This window comes from Syngnathus acus, chromosome 15 (assembly GCF_901709675.1).
Source record: "Syngnathus acus chromosome 15, fSynAcu1.2, whole genome shotgun sequence".
In the NCBI taxonomy this organism is placed as follows: domain Eukaryota; kingdom Metazoa; phylum Chordata; class Actinopteri; order Syngnathiformes; family Syngnathidae; genus Syngnathus; species Syngnathus acus.
This window is the reverse complement of record NC_051100.1, coordinates 9,023,836-9,037,485: the sequence shown is the minus strand read 5'-3', so window position 1 is coordinate 9,037,485 and position 13,650 is coordinate 9,023,836. Positions and strand designations below refer to the sequence as shown.

The 13,650-nt window shown below is 38.7% G+C and overlaps 4 protein-coding genes across 4 annotated transcripts; 3 read left to right on the top strand and 1 right to left on the bottom strand.

Moving 5' to 3' along the window:
• Positions 1-8: 8 nt before the first annotated feature.
• Positions 9-1,334, top strand: cst3 (cystatin C (amyloid angiopathy and cerebral hemorrhage)). Its single transcript, XM_037271473.1, has 3 exons — positions 9-305; positions 386-484; positions 1,030-1,334. Exons 1-3 carry the CDS (start codon positions 105-107, stop codon positions 1,105-1,107), a joined length of 378 nt encoding a protein of 125 aa, XP_037127368.1. The 5' UTR covers positions 9-104; the 3' UTR covers positions 1,108-1,334.
• A 951-nt stretch (positions 1,335-2,285) lies between these two features.
• Positions 2,286-5,617, top strand: LOC119134757 (glycine N-acyltransferase-like protein 3). Its single transcript, XM_037271809.1, has 7 exons — positions 2,286-2,377; positions 2,607-2,640; positions 3,207-3,338; positions 3,448-3,552; positions 3,628-3,748; positions 4,182-4,314; positions 4,499-5,617. Exons 3-7 carry the CDS (start codon positions 3,264-3,266, stop codon positions 4,896-4,898), a joined length of 834 nt encoding a protein of 277 aa, XP_037127704.1. The 5' UTR covers positions 2,286-2,377; positions 2,607-2,640; positions 3,207-3,263; the 3' UTR covers positions 4,899-5,617.
• On the bottom strand, positions 5,273-7,264 carry mgme1 (mitochondrial genome maintenance exonuclease 1). The gene is made up of 5 exons (XM_037271798.1): positions 6,583-7,264; positions 6,287-6,515; positions 5,961-6,093; positions 5,753-5,883; positions 5,273-5,537 (listed from the first exon to the last, which is right to left on the bottom strand). The coding sequence occupies exons 1-5, from the start codon at positions 7,091-7,093 to the stop codon at positions 5,522-5,524; spliced, it is 1,020 nt and encodes a 339-aa protein (XP_037127693.1). The 5' UTR covers positions 7,094-7,264; the 3' UTR covers positions 5,273-5,521.
• A 155-nt stretch (positions 7,265-7,419) lies between these two features.
• snx5 (sorting nexin 5) lies at positions 7,420-13,098 on the top strand. Its single transcript, XM_037271768.1, has 13 exons — positions 7,420-7,746; positions 8,439-8,543; positions 8,628-8,738; positions 8,821-8,942; positions 9,018-9,141; positions 9,417-9,512; positions 9,592-9,697; positions 9,801-9,876; positions 10,201-10,240; positions 10,347-10,433; positions 10,974-11,133; positions 11,468-11,553; positions 12,034-13,098. The coding sequence occupies exons 1-13, from the start codon at positions 7,711-7,713 to the stop codon at positions 12,079-12,081; spliced, it is 1,197 nt and encodes a 398-aa protein (XP_037127663.1). The 5' UTR covers positions 7,420-7,710; the 3' UTR covers positions 12,082-13,098.
• Positions 13,099-13,650: the final 552 nt, after the last annotated feature.

Sequence of the window (13,650 nt, the reverse complement as noted above, 5' to 3'; positions counted from 1 at the left end):
TTTGATTGGTCCAAAAATGACCCAATCACATCGCTCGACTTGAACGTGACGTAGTTGTTTTGTTTATATAACAGCAAGGTGGTCTTGACTAAAGAAACGGAGTAATGATTTCGAGGGTAGCCTTCGTTTTTCTCGGCGTAGTTTGCGCCGTAGGCTTCGGCGCGTTAATCGGAGGATTCAGCAATGCAGACCCCAACGAGGAAGGCGCGAGGAATGCTCTCAACTTCGCCATTGCTCAACATAATGCGGCCACGAACGACATGTACCGCAGAGTCGGCAAAGAAGTGATCGAGTCTAAAAAACAGGTTAGTGACGACGTTATTGCAGCAAATTGGTTCATATGTAATGTTTGTATAACGCAAACTACTTGGTGTGTGTGTTTAAGATTGTCTCTGGCGTCAAGTACGTATTCACTGTTAAAATGGTGAAGACTAACTGCAGGAAGGACGCTTCTGATGAGTGCGCCGTGCCAGCCGACGCCCAGGTAGGATTAGTAGTCATCGATTTTGATTTCAGCACATCCTAGCGGTCACTGGTCAGGGTTGCCTAAATGTTGTACTTTAAGGCGTTCTGGTTGCATGTAAGTGACCTTGTAAATACAAATATAAGTCACAGCATAAATGCGTGCTTATATGACAAACCACGTATAGTATTTTTCCGTTTATACTAGGATGATTTTGATGGTCTGGATTTCAAGGAAGTGGTATTTTTTGTTGTGAATGTGTAAAGCAGTGGACACATACTGATTACTGGACCAAGTTTGTTGTCAAATTTGGGAAAGGCCTGTCAGAGTAATCTTTCCTCCCCGTCTGCTAGAAAAATTGTCAGGGCCAAAAATTAAAAGTCAACCAAGTCATTGACTACAATGAAAACGTATGTAAGTGTGGGTGCCCCCACCACACACACAAAAAAAATCAGTTGGGTGCCATGTCATAATCACACATATGATACATTGTCTTTCATTTTCCATCTGTTGCAGTTTGTCACATACAGTAACCGTTTAATAAGTATTCTGAACTGTTTCCTCAGCCTTACCAGTGCACTTTCACCGTGTGGAGCCGCCCATGGCTGCCCGACATCCGGCTGATCGAGGGAGCAATTTGCTAGAAAATTAAACACATGGGAAACATCATTGTAAGCATATTACTAACATACATGCAAACATACATGCATACATATTATTAACACCTCAATGTTCTCTATCAGCAGAAAATTATTCATTTCTACTAAGTCAATTGTACACAAAGCATGCAAATAACTACTGATAGAGTGGTTCTGATTGTGGTTGGATGAGAAGAACAACAACAACAGAATAAATTGTTTATTCCCAGATACTTTGTGTTTAGTCTATTTGAAGCGTCGATTTGTATCATTGACGGTTTTTCATGAAGCGACCTGAATAGTGTCGTCACCCATACTGCTGAGGAATGGGTTAGGTTTTTCCAAAGTGTTCCTGTCATTGACACAAAACACCTCTCAACAATCCAATGAAAAACCAACTTTTGTGCCAAACATTGACATATTGCCTCATCGCCACACAAACAAATTGCTCACACGCTGTTAATAACCTGTCATATGTTAATCTCGTAACAAACCGAGGACCTCCTGTTGGAAAATACACCCCACTTTAAAAAGTTGGTTATGTGTTTATTTGTCAGAAAACACGTGCACAATTTTCACTTTCATTGGTGTGCACTCATTTTCAGGGGAGGGAGTTTCGTCAGTACTAACTTAAGGTCCATCAATCCGTTACCGATGACGGTCCATCAGCTGATGATTGATGGAAACACGTGCTGTGTCTCATGTTTGTTGGCCGGATTGATGAGTGGACGGCATTGACACATTTTCTCAAAAGCAAAAAGTGAAGCCCACTTGACATGAGCAAGCACAATGCCGGTCAATAAAGCCAACATAAGTAAGCGACCTATGCACCTGCAACACAGTCAACAGAGATGAGCTACATTGGACTCACGCATATTTGCATTTTGGCATTCAAGGATTCACCTATGATCGGAATTTTGCGTGGAGGAACACAGCCATTTGCTCACCCCCAAATTCCCCACTCTTGTTCTGGTACTCAGTCATGACATTTGGAAAAAAAACGTTTTTTGGGTCCAATTTAAATTTTGTGTGTAAAGAATGTTGAAACAGCTACAAATCTCCCCCCCCCCCCCCCCCCCCCAAAAAAAAAAAAACAACTTGTGGGCTGGATTTACTACCATAAAGCAGACTTTGACTTTTTTGACTTTGATAGAATTGCCACACGGGAGAGCTTTTATTTTGAAAACGGTATTGCATTGCTTCAAGCCTCCTACTGGAGATTATTTCCTGCCCCCTCCTTCGTAAGCAAAGAAGACTTTCATGATTTCATAAGAGGGTGAGTTGAAGATACTAAAAACTATTTTTCCTGCAACGTTGCACGACAGAGTGGCGCCGATAAAACAATAGACAACCCAGACGTCACATCATTAATTTATTAAGGACTGTTATTTGAGAGATTCTTCCTTTTCGTTTTGCATTAACGTTCTCGAATAACCGTATGCAATATAGCAAAACGACTAGAAAAACTAAACTGTTTGTATTTACATTGTTACTTCTTTCTGCAGATACTTCTTCAGCATTAGTAGTCAAGTTTATTTGGTAAGTTAGAATCTATTCAGAGCAAATCCTGCATCGTTAGAACAGCATCTTGTGAGAACTCCAGTGGTATAGCCTATGTGACACTAATATTTTAAAACCTGTAGATCCCGATTATCACTGGCAATAATGTGTGTGGTGTGTTGGTCAACTCAAGTACACTACATAGAACATAAAGCACACTTGGTTCTTTGTTACTTGTTGGGTTCCTCAAATTTGAAATACCTCGAGATATGTAGTGTGCTCAGATTAAGATTTTTTTGCAGGATTGTTTTGTTTTTCTTTTTAGCTATTTTGTTTTACCTTCTCCTATCAGCATGCTTAAAAGTGCATGTTTGTGATTTTCACAGGAGTTGGGTAATCACCCGCATAGTCATCCAGCTCAATAAAAAAAAAAAAAAAACATTACCACGTGTCGCTTGCCACGTCTCTCTTGGAAAGTTAAAAATTGAAAGATCATATTTTATTTGTTAGATATGTACAACTTCTAGATGGCACAGTATGAAAATGAGTAGCAATGATGTATTGTTAATGATTAATAACCTTTCGACTTTTGAACTCCTTTTAAGGAGGAAAGCGCAGTGAAGCTTGCTTTAAAAAAACACATTGGAGTCAAGCAAGCAAATATGAAGGTCCTCCAAAAAGATGAGCAAATGACTGCTGAGACTGTTCTGCTGAAACACTTACCCAAGAGTTATCAGGTAGACCTGCAACCTTTTTAACCTTCTCATAAAATCTTAAATCTTGAGTTGAAGTAACTCAAATATTTTGTTTGTGTAAACTTGTGCTGAGCCTTTACTGTCTTTGTAGGTCTATGGACTCTTACATGCTTGTAACAGAAACCCAACTTGCATACAGTTCATTGTTGATACTTGGCCCGATTTTAAGGTCATTCTTTGTCGTCCTGACCCGCAAGTGAGTTTGTAAACCGATTTAGAGATTTGGTAGTTTTCTTTGCCTACACCTTAACATTTTGTTTTTGTTTCACAGAACAAACAAGCCTCAGACTGGGGAAAAAAGTTAATGTTCTACACCTCAGATGAGAAGGTGTTGAGGAAAATGTTATTAGAAGAGGATTTAATCGACTGGAGCAATTATGTTATTATTGGAGGTAATTTAATAGAATTTGCATATTTTGCCTCATTGAAACTGACACACCACATTTCTATTTTTAAAAGTGGTATTGAGTTTACTAGTCCGCTAAAAGTTGCTTGAACTCAAACATTCAAGACAAGAAACTTAGAAAAAAAATTAAAATATTTTAAGAAGTGTTTACGGAACTAATTCTCTTGCATTGTCCTCAAACTGAAAGATATGCGTAAAGACAACTCGATAATTTCTTTTGGAGTAAATAAATGGATTGCTTTGTTGAGCTAATATGTTTAAAGGTTGTTTCAATTTAAATGTTAACTGTTTTAGCCCCAACAAAATACAAGTTCTGTTTTAGCCCCAAGAAGTTGTGTTTTTGTGCAGTGTGCAGTCATTACACACACATAGGGTCTTTTGCCATTGGATGAAAATTATTCTGTGCATATTCATTGCAGGCTTTGAAAGTTCTCACACCTCCATGGTCAAAGAGGTTTTCACACAGAGACGAGTCAACTACGAACTTCTGGCTTGTGCACATCTTTTTTATTTACCGGATAGTAGCCATCTGGTCACACCAGCTTTTGACAGGTTAAAACTTTTTCTTGTAATTTAATATTCTTTTTGCAGTATGGGAATAATACTTCTTCATATGAATCTGGTATGAAACAAAATAACGTATAAAAAGGCTCTAAACTATTTTGACTTAAAGCCCTGCATTGATGCATTTGTTTTACAGTCACTTTTTAATGCTTTCCTTTTTTTTTTTTAACAGTGATATTAAATCAAGGATTTCATCCCTCGATCTTTCTCATGCTCATCTGGTGAATCAAACCTGGAAGTTTGGCGGGGGTGAAATAGGCTACAAGAAAATTGTAAGACAAATCAGCAACTTCCCTTCTTATTGCATCACTGATGACCAGGGTCAGCCTGTATCGTGGCTGCTTTTGCACGAATACATGGCGATGGGCATGTTGTATACTGCACCTGAGCACAGACGAAAAGGCTACGCCTCTGTCCTGCTCTACACTATGGCCCAGAGACTCCTTGCTGAGGGCCACCCAGTGTTCTGCTATGTAGAGGAAACCAACACAGTCCCATTTAAGCTAGTTAAAAGCCTGGGTTTCATCGAGGATCCCTCTTACAGAGACATATGGGCTAAGTTTGACGCATGATTTTAACAAGCAACTTTCATATGATCAGATAAACAAAACTTGTGATTTCACTTGCTTGTACGCAATGAACCTGTGGCATTTATATGATTTATTTCTGATAAGCTGCTTCGTGAGATGGGCTAACTCACCTGCTTGGCTATTTGATTTGAAAAGAAACAATGACCTTACATGACCTGCTTACCTGACTGCTTAAGTTACAAGTTATACTTTTACTGTTTAACCACAGACAATGTAAAAAAAAAATCAAAGTATTTCAGCTCTTCATATCAAGAAATATTGTATCCTATTGCCTGTATGTATGCAGAGTTTATAACTGTTCTTGACCAATGTTAAAATACCTTAACTATCTGTATACAAAAACTGTATATAAAATGTTTAACCAGCCTCTTGTGGCTCACTGAATGTGAATGACAACATTATTTCCTATCCTGATTTGCATTTATTGAGAAGACAGTGATGTTCTTCCCAGCTGTTCTGTGTCAAGTATATTTTAAGGTCCCATTTGTATGCGCAGCAATTTTCACGAGACTATTCCAACATTACTGTTCTTGAAATCTGGTGCGGAATTCTCCTTGTCCTTCCGTGGGTTTTCTCCAGATATTCTAACGACAAACAAAAATATATCACCTTTCACTGGATCTGAAATCAAAACAACAAATATGAATATAATGGTAAATCATCTTGTATCAATGACATGTTACTAAAGCCCGTAACAGTTAGCAGTTTCCAACCATTTCTGTGCCTTTTCACAACTTTTGAACAAGCAGAATGAACAAGTACATAGTAATAACTCGTTTGAAGACAAAGACAAATGTGTTGGAAAAAAAATTTGATGAGTGACAACTTTCTTTCACCTATGTTCTCTGAATTTTTCTAAGCGAATCAGCCACTTTTCCCAATACTCCAACATCAGCTCTTGGTTTAGTTGGTGAGCATGGCCAGGTGAGCCATCCTTGTAAGCTACAACAATAAGGCCGTTCTCCACCTGCAAAAACAAGGAGTTGGTCATGAGCAGTGGTCTTCATGTCACTAAACACGATCATGCATAACTAAATAGAGTACCTGGTATTTGTATCTGCCATCACTGTTCAAAGCTCCAGCGTAGGCCGCTACCTGAATAGGGTTGTCATACGTGTTGCTCAGGAATGGTTTAGGTTTTTCTGAAGTCTTCCAGTCAATAGCACACAGAACACCTCTGGACAATCAAATGAAAAACAGGAAAGAAAAATGCACTTTATTGCTTTTTTTTTGTAAATACTAGCACAAGTTGGACATTTTTGCATGAAAATTACAGGCCAACATTTGTGCGAGTAAAATGTTGATTCTGAAAATAAAGTTTCCAACAAATTAATTAGCATGTACGCATTTATGTTGAGAATTATACTTGCCTGTAGCGGGCCACACAGTCCACGATGCCCAAGTAATTGAGAGTGTCATGCTGCACACTGCTCTCTATTGCTTTTACAGCGCTGACATCTTCCAGAATGTAAGCGATGCTCTTCATGCATCCGATCACTTCAGGTGGATGCGGTTCGTGTTCTTCGTCTTGTCTTGTTATGCCTGACATGAGAACTTCCTCCAAGGCTGAATGGAAAAGTTTCCCTTGTCTAAACAAATCTGATAAAGATCAATTGTCATTTAAATGGAGATTACTTAATAACATGTGGCATGCTGCAAAACCTACTCATTGTGTATTCTTTGAAGCCTTCCTCCCCCAGTTCTGCAATCATCTTCCTCTTCCATCTCTCCAGATAGAAGAGCTGCTGTGGTGAAAGTGTTGCCTGAAGAATTCTGGTCACACTCGGTATAGACGACCGATTTTGCTCCCGGTTGAATACAATCCGGACTGGAGGTTCTGACTCAGGCTCCTCTGTTTCCTCGCGATGTAAAAAGGGATGCATGACTTTGGGGGACATCGTCTCTTGTTTTGACTGAGTATGAGCTTTGACAACTGGTCCAAACATGTGCTCATCCTCAGCTTGAATGGTGTCGGCCGTTTGAGAACTGACCCTCGAAGACATGACAGACTTTACAAGAGACGAGTAGCGCTCACTGTCCACTGAGTTATACGGACTCGCACCTTTGCGGGTGTTTGAACGGTGACAGGCGATGAAAAAGCCGAAAGGGAGGGAGGTGTTTTGAAGCATCCCAACGGAAATACCTCGGGCGAAAGGCAGACTTTTTAAAATCAACATATTTACTTTGCAACAGTATTATAAAACAGCTTGTTTGTTGCTTATTTCGCACACATAATTGAAATACAGAACAAATATTTGCGATCAAGTATAAGAACTTGCCCCGACATCTTCCGTGGCGCTACTACTTATTTCCTCGTATCAATTCAAGTTTCTTCTTCTTTAGTTATGCGGATAACATGCAATGTTTTTGCGATTTTCTGCCACCGTCTGGTAACGGAGTACCATCGCTATAGGCGGCACAACTTGCATATCTGGGAATTGAAGTCCTGTGTGTCATCATACAGCGCAATTCACGGAGTGGGAAACTACATTACCCACAATCCACTGCAGAAAACGACGGTGTCGCGTTACAACTACGACTACTTTGCGATAGCAAAATAAGAGTAATGTTTATGCCAATGGATGGAAAAAGAAATTAATTAGCATCTGTATACACAGACATGACTGTGATATAGTTGAATCTGCGGTAAATATTTGGTCAATCCTGATAGTGCGGAGTAAAATAAATAAGTGACAGCTCGTCAAACCGCTAGCTGCCCACTTCACAGACAGCAGCGCTTCCTTTTCTCACTGCCTCCACACACTTCTGCTCTTCACCCAACTTCGGTCCAGTAATGACAGCTACTTTAGACGAAAGCGACAAGGAAAAGGTAAAGCAAAACAAGCCTAACCTCTACTTTTTTTTTTTAGCGTTACGGCGAAAACATTCGAGGTGCTAAAATAAGTTCGGCGGTTTAGCTAGTTTGATCGCTAACTCCTTTTGGCTTCATTTAACGTTAGCCTCTGGCTATCAGCTTGCAAATGTAATGAAGGCGTCGTTTTAATCTACTTAGTCGACCGTCATTCGAATTTAATAAATCACTTTCGTGGGTATTCATCAAGGCTGCTCGATGCCAAGTCTTCAGTCAGTCAGTCAGTCAGTCAGCTTGCAATGGCCAATTGATTGATAACCATAGACGTCTGTCTATGTTGTGGCTTTTATTCAATCACTTTGAGCAACGTGCACGTGCAATTTTCCTTTTTGCGAATGTGTGCTTGGTTGTCATTTTTTAAATCAGTAGTGATGTATTTGACTCATGTTCATCACTTCATTCAAATGCCAATCTGACTTATCATTGGCTTTAAACTAGTCACTGCCATTCATTTATTTTGTGTCAATATTCTGATTTATTGATGATTTTGACTTTTGTTGAAAGCCACTTCCAAACAAAATGTGTTATTATTGTACCCTTGCTTACACATTATATTGCAAGGCAGACAATAATTGTGATTTTTACTGACAAAGTCTGTGAACTACAAGACCATGAAGTGTTTCAAGTTGCAGTCTGTTCTTTCTCCTTAGATGCGCTCTGTGTCTGTTGACCTCAATAATGACACATCTCTGCTTATTGACATTCCTGATGCACTCTGTGAAAGAGACAAAGTCAAGTTTACGGTCCACACAAAGGTAAAACCTTATTTCAGGAAACGTTTTTGTCATAGTGAAAGAATTTCCATGACAGACTGACAAATTACTTCATTATTTTCCCAGACTACACTTAATAGTTTCCAGAAGCCAGAAATCTCGGTTCCCCGGCAGCATGAAGATTTCATTTGGTTACATGACACGCTGGTGGAGACGGAGGACTACGCTGGCCTAATAGTAATAATATATGCTTGTATACTAATTTTGTGGGAAATTGATTCCTCTATACAATCTTCCTGCTTTTGTTTATCATTTCTAGATCCCACCAGCACCCCCAAAGCCTGACTTTGAAAGCCCAAGAGAGAAGATGCACAAATTGGGAGAAGGTGAAGCCACTATGACCAAGGAAGAGTACACTAAAATGAAGCAAGAGCTGGAAGCGTGAGTGTCAAATGAATGGAATCCACATTTAGCCACCGGTGCTTGGTGCAATAGGTTTGTCTTGTTTATTTTCAGTGAGTACCTGGCTGTGTTCAAGAAAACTGTCCAAGTCCATGAGGTTTTTCTGCAGAGACTCTCTTCTCATCCCAGTCTAAGCAAAGACAGAAACTTTCAGATTTTCCTAGAGTATGACCAGGATGTGAGTTCTGCATAATGCTGACTTCCTTTCTTTGGTTGTCTGTTGGAAAGAGGGGAAGTATTTATTTTTTTTTTTTAAATGTGGCTTCCATCCTGCTGTGATCAGCAAAACAGTATCATTTTGTGTCAGTGGTGTCTTTATGTTATAATACCTTCTACATAAATTATTCATGGTTCTTAATTCATATGTTTTGTTATCTTTTGTAGTTTTTTGTTTTCCCCGTCAGTTCACTCCAAAGGTTCAGTGCATTAACAATTTGCATTTTTTAATTTCAGCTCAGTGTCAGAAGAAAGAATGCCAAGGAGATGTTTGGAGGATTCTTTAAGAACATGGTGAAGACAGCTGATGAAGTCCTTATCTCAGGAATAAAGGTGTTGCTTCCGTGTGATCGTCCTGAATCAATGGAAGCTTTGTAGGCAAAGTCCCTTAACTGCTCTTTTCCCGCCACAGGAAGTCGATGACTTTTTTGAGCAGGAGAAGATGTTCCTTCTCGACTATTACAGCAAGATTAAAGATTCCACTGCCAAAGCAGAAAGAATGACCCGCACGCACAAAAGTAGTTCATATGAACTTGATTGCACATCCCTACATATTTGTTTTGTTTTAGTTTTTATTTTTTTTTCTTCATTGTCTATTTTTGCTTTTTTTGGTCTTTTCAGATATCGCAGAAGATTACATTCAGATCTCATCCACTCTGAATGCTCTTTCAGCAGAAGATAGCACAACTAATAGGAAGTGAGTGCAACATTTAATTGTATAATGAATGAACAATGTTTATTTTGACTATATGAATAAGTATAACTAGAACACCCAGATGTGTGTGTGACAATCATTGGGCCTTTACCTTTAATTTGTTTGCTGCCATCATCACGACTAGGGAAGAGGGATTTTGAGTTTTATGATGCAAGCACCTGAGTATAAGTTGCATGACAAGCCAAAGTATAAAAAAGTGTGACTCATAGTCCGAAATACATGGTAAATGATTTCATGTCTATCTGTATTCTGCTGAGCAAATAAATGCATCTAAATTTCATGTCTATTTTGTTTATTTCTTTTCAGGCATATGGAGAAGCTCTCAGATCTCTTTGAGAAGCTCAGAGTGAGTATCCGTCAACAGAAACAGTTGTCTTTGGGAATGTGAGTTCAATTTTAAACATTATTTAAATAATGGTTGATTTCTTTCTTTTTCCTTTGTTCCCCTGCAGAAAGTGGAGGGAAGAGTAGCATCTGATCAAGAGCTCAAGCTCACCGAGTTGCTAAGATATTACATGCGCGATATCCAGGCAGCAAAGGTGAGTGAGTGCCACCAGTTGTTCTACAGACTGAGGTGGTTGGAGTAGCTAAACATTACAGTCAAGTTATTTTATACATTGTATTTAAGTAAGGCCACAATCGTCATAGAGACAAAATTTAATTGTATGAATCTTTGTGGAATAATATAAATTACGACAGATTCAGCTCCAATAGATCTTTACTTAAATTTCCTTACCACTTTAACTTCACATTGTTGGCTCACAAAGGAGGGATTACATTGAAAAATAGGACCGGAGTTCTAAAATAGATCATTGTGTTAAACATTAATAAAAACAGAATACAATGATAAATGAATACACTACAAAGACAAGATTTTTCATACTGAAATTGATCAATTTTGTTTTTAGCAAATAATCATCAACTTAGAAATTGATGGCTGAAAGAAAAAGCTTAGCCAGGTGGGAAAAAGAAAGACTGACAAAAGTTTAGGAATGCCAATCAAACAATTGTTGCAATCAAGATTCAAATTGTGTCATATTTTCTTTCTCTTTTTCATCCCTGGCACTCTCATATTTCAGGATCTTCTCTACCGACGAGCTCGCGCATTAGCTGACTATGAGAACTCCAACAAGGCCTTGGATAAGGCTCGACTGAAAAGCAAGGACATTCCCCAGGCTGAGGAACACCAGCAGCTGTGTCTACAGAAATTTGACAAGCTTTCTGAGTCTGGAAAGAAAGGTTTGTGCATCCATATGGAATGGATTTAAACAATTGCATTTGCTGAATGCCTCTTTTTGTATGTAAACCACCTTGAACTTCTAAACCAATTAAGGTAACTCAAATATTCAGTATGATCCACAGCCAACAGTAACACATTATTGATATTAGGCATACTATTATGAAATGTGTACCCAGATGGTACAACTCTGCATTCATTATCTTTGAAAAACTGGGTGGATCATGAAATAATACTTCATTAGATTGTGTAGGCAAGTGTTATGTTGTGGCCGGTGAGTGTATATGAATTTTTGCTGCACGTTATATCTCAAAGGGAACATTGTGTTTCTCCTAGAGCTCACCAGTTTCAAAGGCAGGCGAGTTGTGGCATTTAGAAAGAATCTCATTGAGATGGCCGAACTGGAGATTAAACATGCCAAGGTGAGTAATGCGAGTTTGTGATAGTCGATCTTCCTTTGGCACTCTCAAATTAGCATGAACGAAACAGACAAATACACCAGAGACAAGCCAGGTGGATTTCTGAGTTCTGTGAAAATCACTGCCTAACTTTTTGAGAGACAAAGGCAGTAATGCACATTTGTCTCGCGTTAAAAGATGTTTTTACAGGAACATCCCTATTGTAGCTTGCATGTATTGTTTTCAAATTCAGATTCCCTTTCTTTTCCAATGCCATCGCTGCAGAATAAACACCCTCCTCTTGCCCAAAGGGAGGAATGCAGCTTACTTGCATCCCTAATGAGCAGCTAGTAATCTAGTATTAAAGGCGAGTAAAAGGCAACCATACTCTATGTTTTGATTTCAAGAATGACTGTAGTTTTGGGTGGCTAGTTACTCACTCGCAGGATTGTTTTCGCACCCTGTAAAAAAAATGTTCTCATTTATTTTCTTGAACTTCCACAGAACAATGTGACACTATTGCAAGGCTGCATTGAGCTGCTCAAGAACTGAGAGGGTGGCAAGTATTCTTGACCTGCTTTCAAGTGACTGGTGGCAGCCAATGAAATCCCGATGTCCCTTCCATCTCACACAGAGCCAAGCCACATCGTTGCTTCCACTCACCTATCTGGTGCCTCTTAACCAACAGCTTTGTTAGCACGGTTTTCTTGTATTTACTCAGTCCACAGCCCATACACCCCCACAATATATGGAAGTCTAACCCATAATTATTGACTCCACTGGTAAGGTCTATCTTTTGTTTTGTTTTTCTTGTAACATCTCATTTTCATACTATGCTCACAATAGAAAACCCCAACTTTTTTGGTGTACTTTTCAGCACGATACTTCTTAATCTCCCCAGTGAGTTGAGTTTGCCACTCATCACAGGCTCTATACATGAGATTCTGCTTTACAATACTTAAAAAGATTTTCTATTTCCATTGATACTCTCATTCTTGTGTCTTTTGTGTTGGTATCTGGTTTAAAGCATCAGCACCAAAAGCCAAACATTTATTTTTTGAAATTACATCACACATCAAGCAACAATTCTTAATGATGCACATACAGTTTGACAATATCGAGATTCAATTATTTGAGCTAAGACAAATTATGTATAAGACCAAACGTATGGTTTACTTTATACTTTTGTGTGTACAAGTCACTCTCTCGCACTACCTCCACATCAAGTATTATTCCATCGCCTTCCTCCCTACCTCCAATTGACTGCCCTGCATTCTTTATCTTTCCAATCTATTTGGTATGTTACTTTATTCAGCCCCGAATTGCCTAAATTCTGATCTGATGTGTTACAATAGGCTCACAAGTATCAGAACAATTCCAAATATAATGCACTATGATGACAAAAAAGTTTCACAATCATCACCAAGCACAGTGGTGTGTTTAATACAATATAGTTTTCTAAAAGAATGTATTTCTGATTCCAACAGTGTGATTTCCTTTTTATTTTTCTTACTCAACAATAGCGTTTTATAAATTTGTAACAATACTGAATAAATCCTACTTTCCCAAGTTTGGTCCAATGTCAAATTCTGTAAACAGATGAAAGTACATTGACATTAACTGCAATTCGTTACCGGTCATACCTTAACTAAGCTGCTCTTTGATTTATTTATCAAAATACAATAGTTTATTGTATCACTTTGCACTCGGTTATTCAGCTGTCATCTGGAATACATTCTCATGTTGTAAAATAAAAACTGGGAAATTCTGCCTATTAATTGAGGGCCGTTTATATCCCTAGAATCCAGCAAAACTCCACAGTCAGAGTGACCTGAAAGTTTCTGATTGGCTGAAACTGCAAATGTTGCGCCAATGCAATTTTGCCAACTCATCAATGCAAACAGATAAATTTGGCAATGAGATTAGAGCAAACAAATAGATAGCTTGGGAGTACGGTCCAAAGTCCAAGACTCGTTTTCTCCAATATCCAGATAATTGTGTTGATAGATTTGCAAGTTTAAAGAAGACCCATTGTGGAAAATTCACTTTTTAATTGTTTGTAAAAACTTTGAGGGGCCTCTCGAGTGGTTGCTCAAATATGAAGCGTGAAATCATACAACA

What these genes read in the sequence shown, in the direction of transcription:
- snx5 (XM_037271768.1), top strand. Translation starts at nt 7,711, where the DNA reads ATGACAGCTACTTTAGACGAAAGCGACAAGGAAAAG. An exon ending in ACGAAAGCGACAAGGAAAAG is followed by an intron (nt 7,747 to 8,438) that starts GTAAAGCAAAAC and finishes CTTTCTCCTTAG; the next exon opens with ATGCGCTCTGTGTCTGTTGA. An exon ending in AGGACTACGCTGGCCTAATA is followed by an intron (nt 8,739 to 8,820) that starts GTAATAATATAT and finishes TATCATTTCTAG; the next exon opens with ATCCCACCAGCACCCCCAAA.
- cst3 (XM_037271473.1), top strand. Translation starts at nt 105, where the DNA reads ATGATTTCGAGGGTAGCCTTCGTTTTTCTCGGCGTAGTTTGCGCCGTA. An exon ending in TGATCGAGTCTAAAAAACAG is followed by an intron (nt 306 to 385) that starts GTTAGTGACGAC and finishes TGTGTGTTTAAG; the next exon opens with ATTGTCTCTGGCGTCAAGTA. An exon ending in CCGTGCCAGCCGACGCCCAG is followed by an intron (nt 485 to 1,029) that starts GTAGGATTAGTA and finishes CTGTTTCCTCAG; the next exon opens with CCTTACCAGTGCACTTTCAC.
- LOC119134757 (XM_037271809.1), top strand. Translation starts at nt 3,264, where the DNA reads ATGAAGGTCCTCCAAAAAGATGAGCAAATGACTGCTGAGACTGTTCTG. An exon ending in CAATTATGTTATTATTGGAG is followed by an intron (nt 3,749 to 4,181) that starts GTAATTTAATAG and finishes TATTCATTGCAG; the next exon opens with GCTTTGAAAGTTCTCACACC. An exon ending in GTCACACCAGCTTTTGACAG is followed by an intron (nt 4,315 to 4,498) that starts GTTAAAACTTTT and finishes TTTTTTTAACAG; the next exon opens with TGATATTAAATCAAGGATTT.
- mgme1 (XM_037271798.1), bottom strand. Translation starts at nt 7,093, where the DNA reads ATGTTGATTTTAAAAAGTCTGCCTTTCGCCCGAGGTATTTCCGTTGGG. An exon ending in GACTGTGTGGCCCGCTACAG is followed by an intron (nt 6,094 to 6,286) that starts GCAAGTATAATT and finishes TTGATTGTCCAG; the next exon opens with AGGTGTTCTGTGTGCTATTG. An exon ending in ATGGCAGATACAAATACCAG is followed by an intron (nt 5,884 to 5,960) that starts GTACTCTATTTA and finishes TTGTTTTTGCAG; the next exon opens with GTGGAGAACGGCCTTATTGT.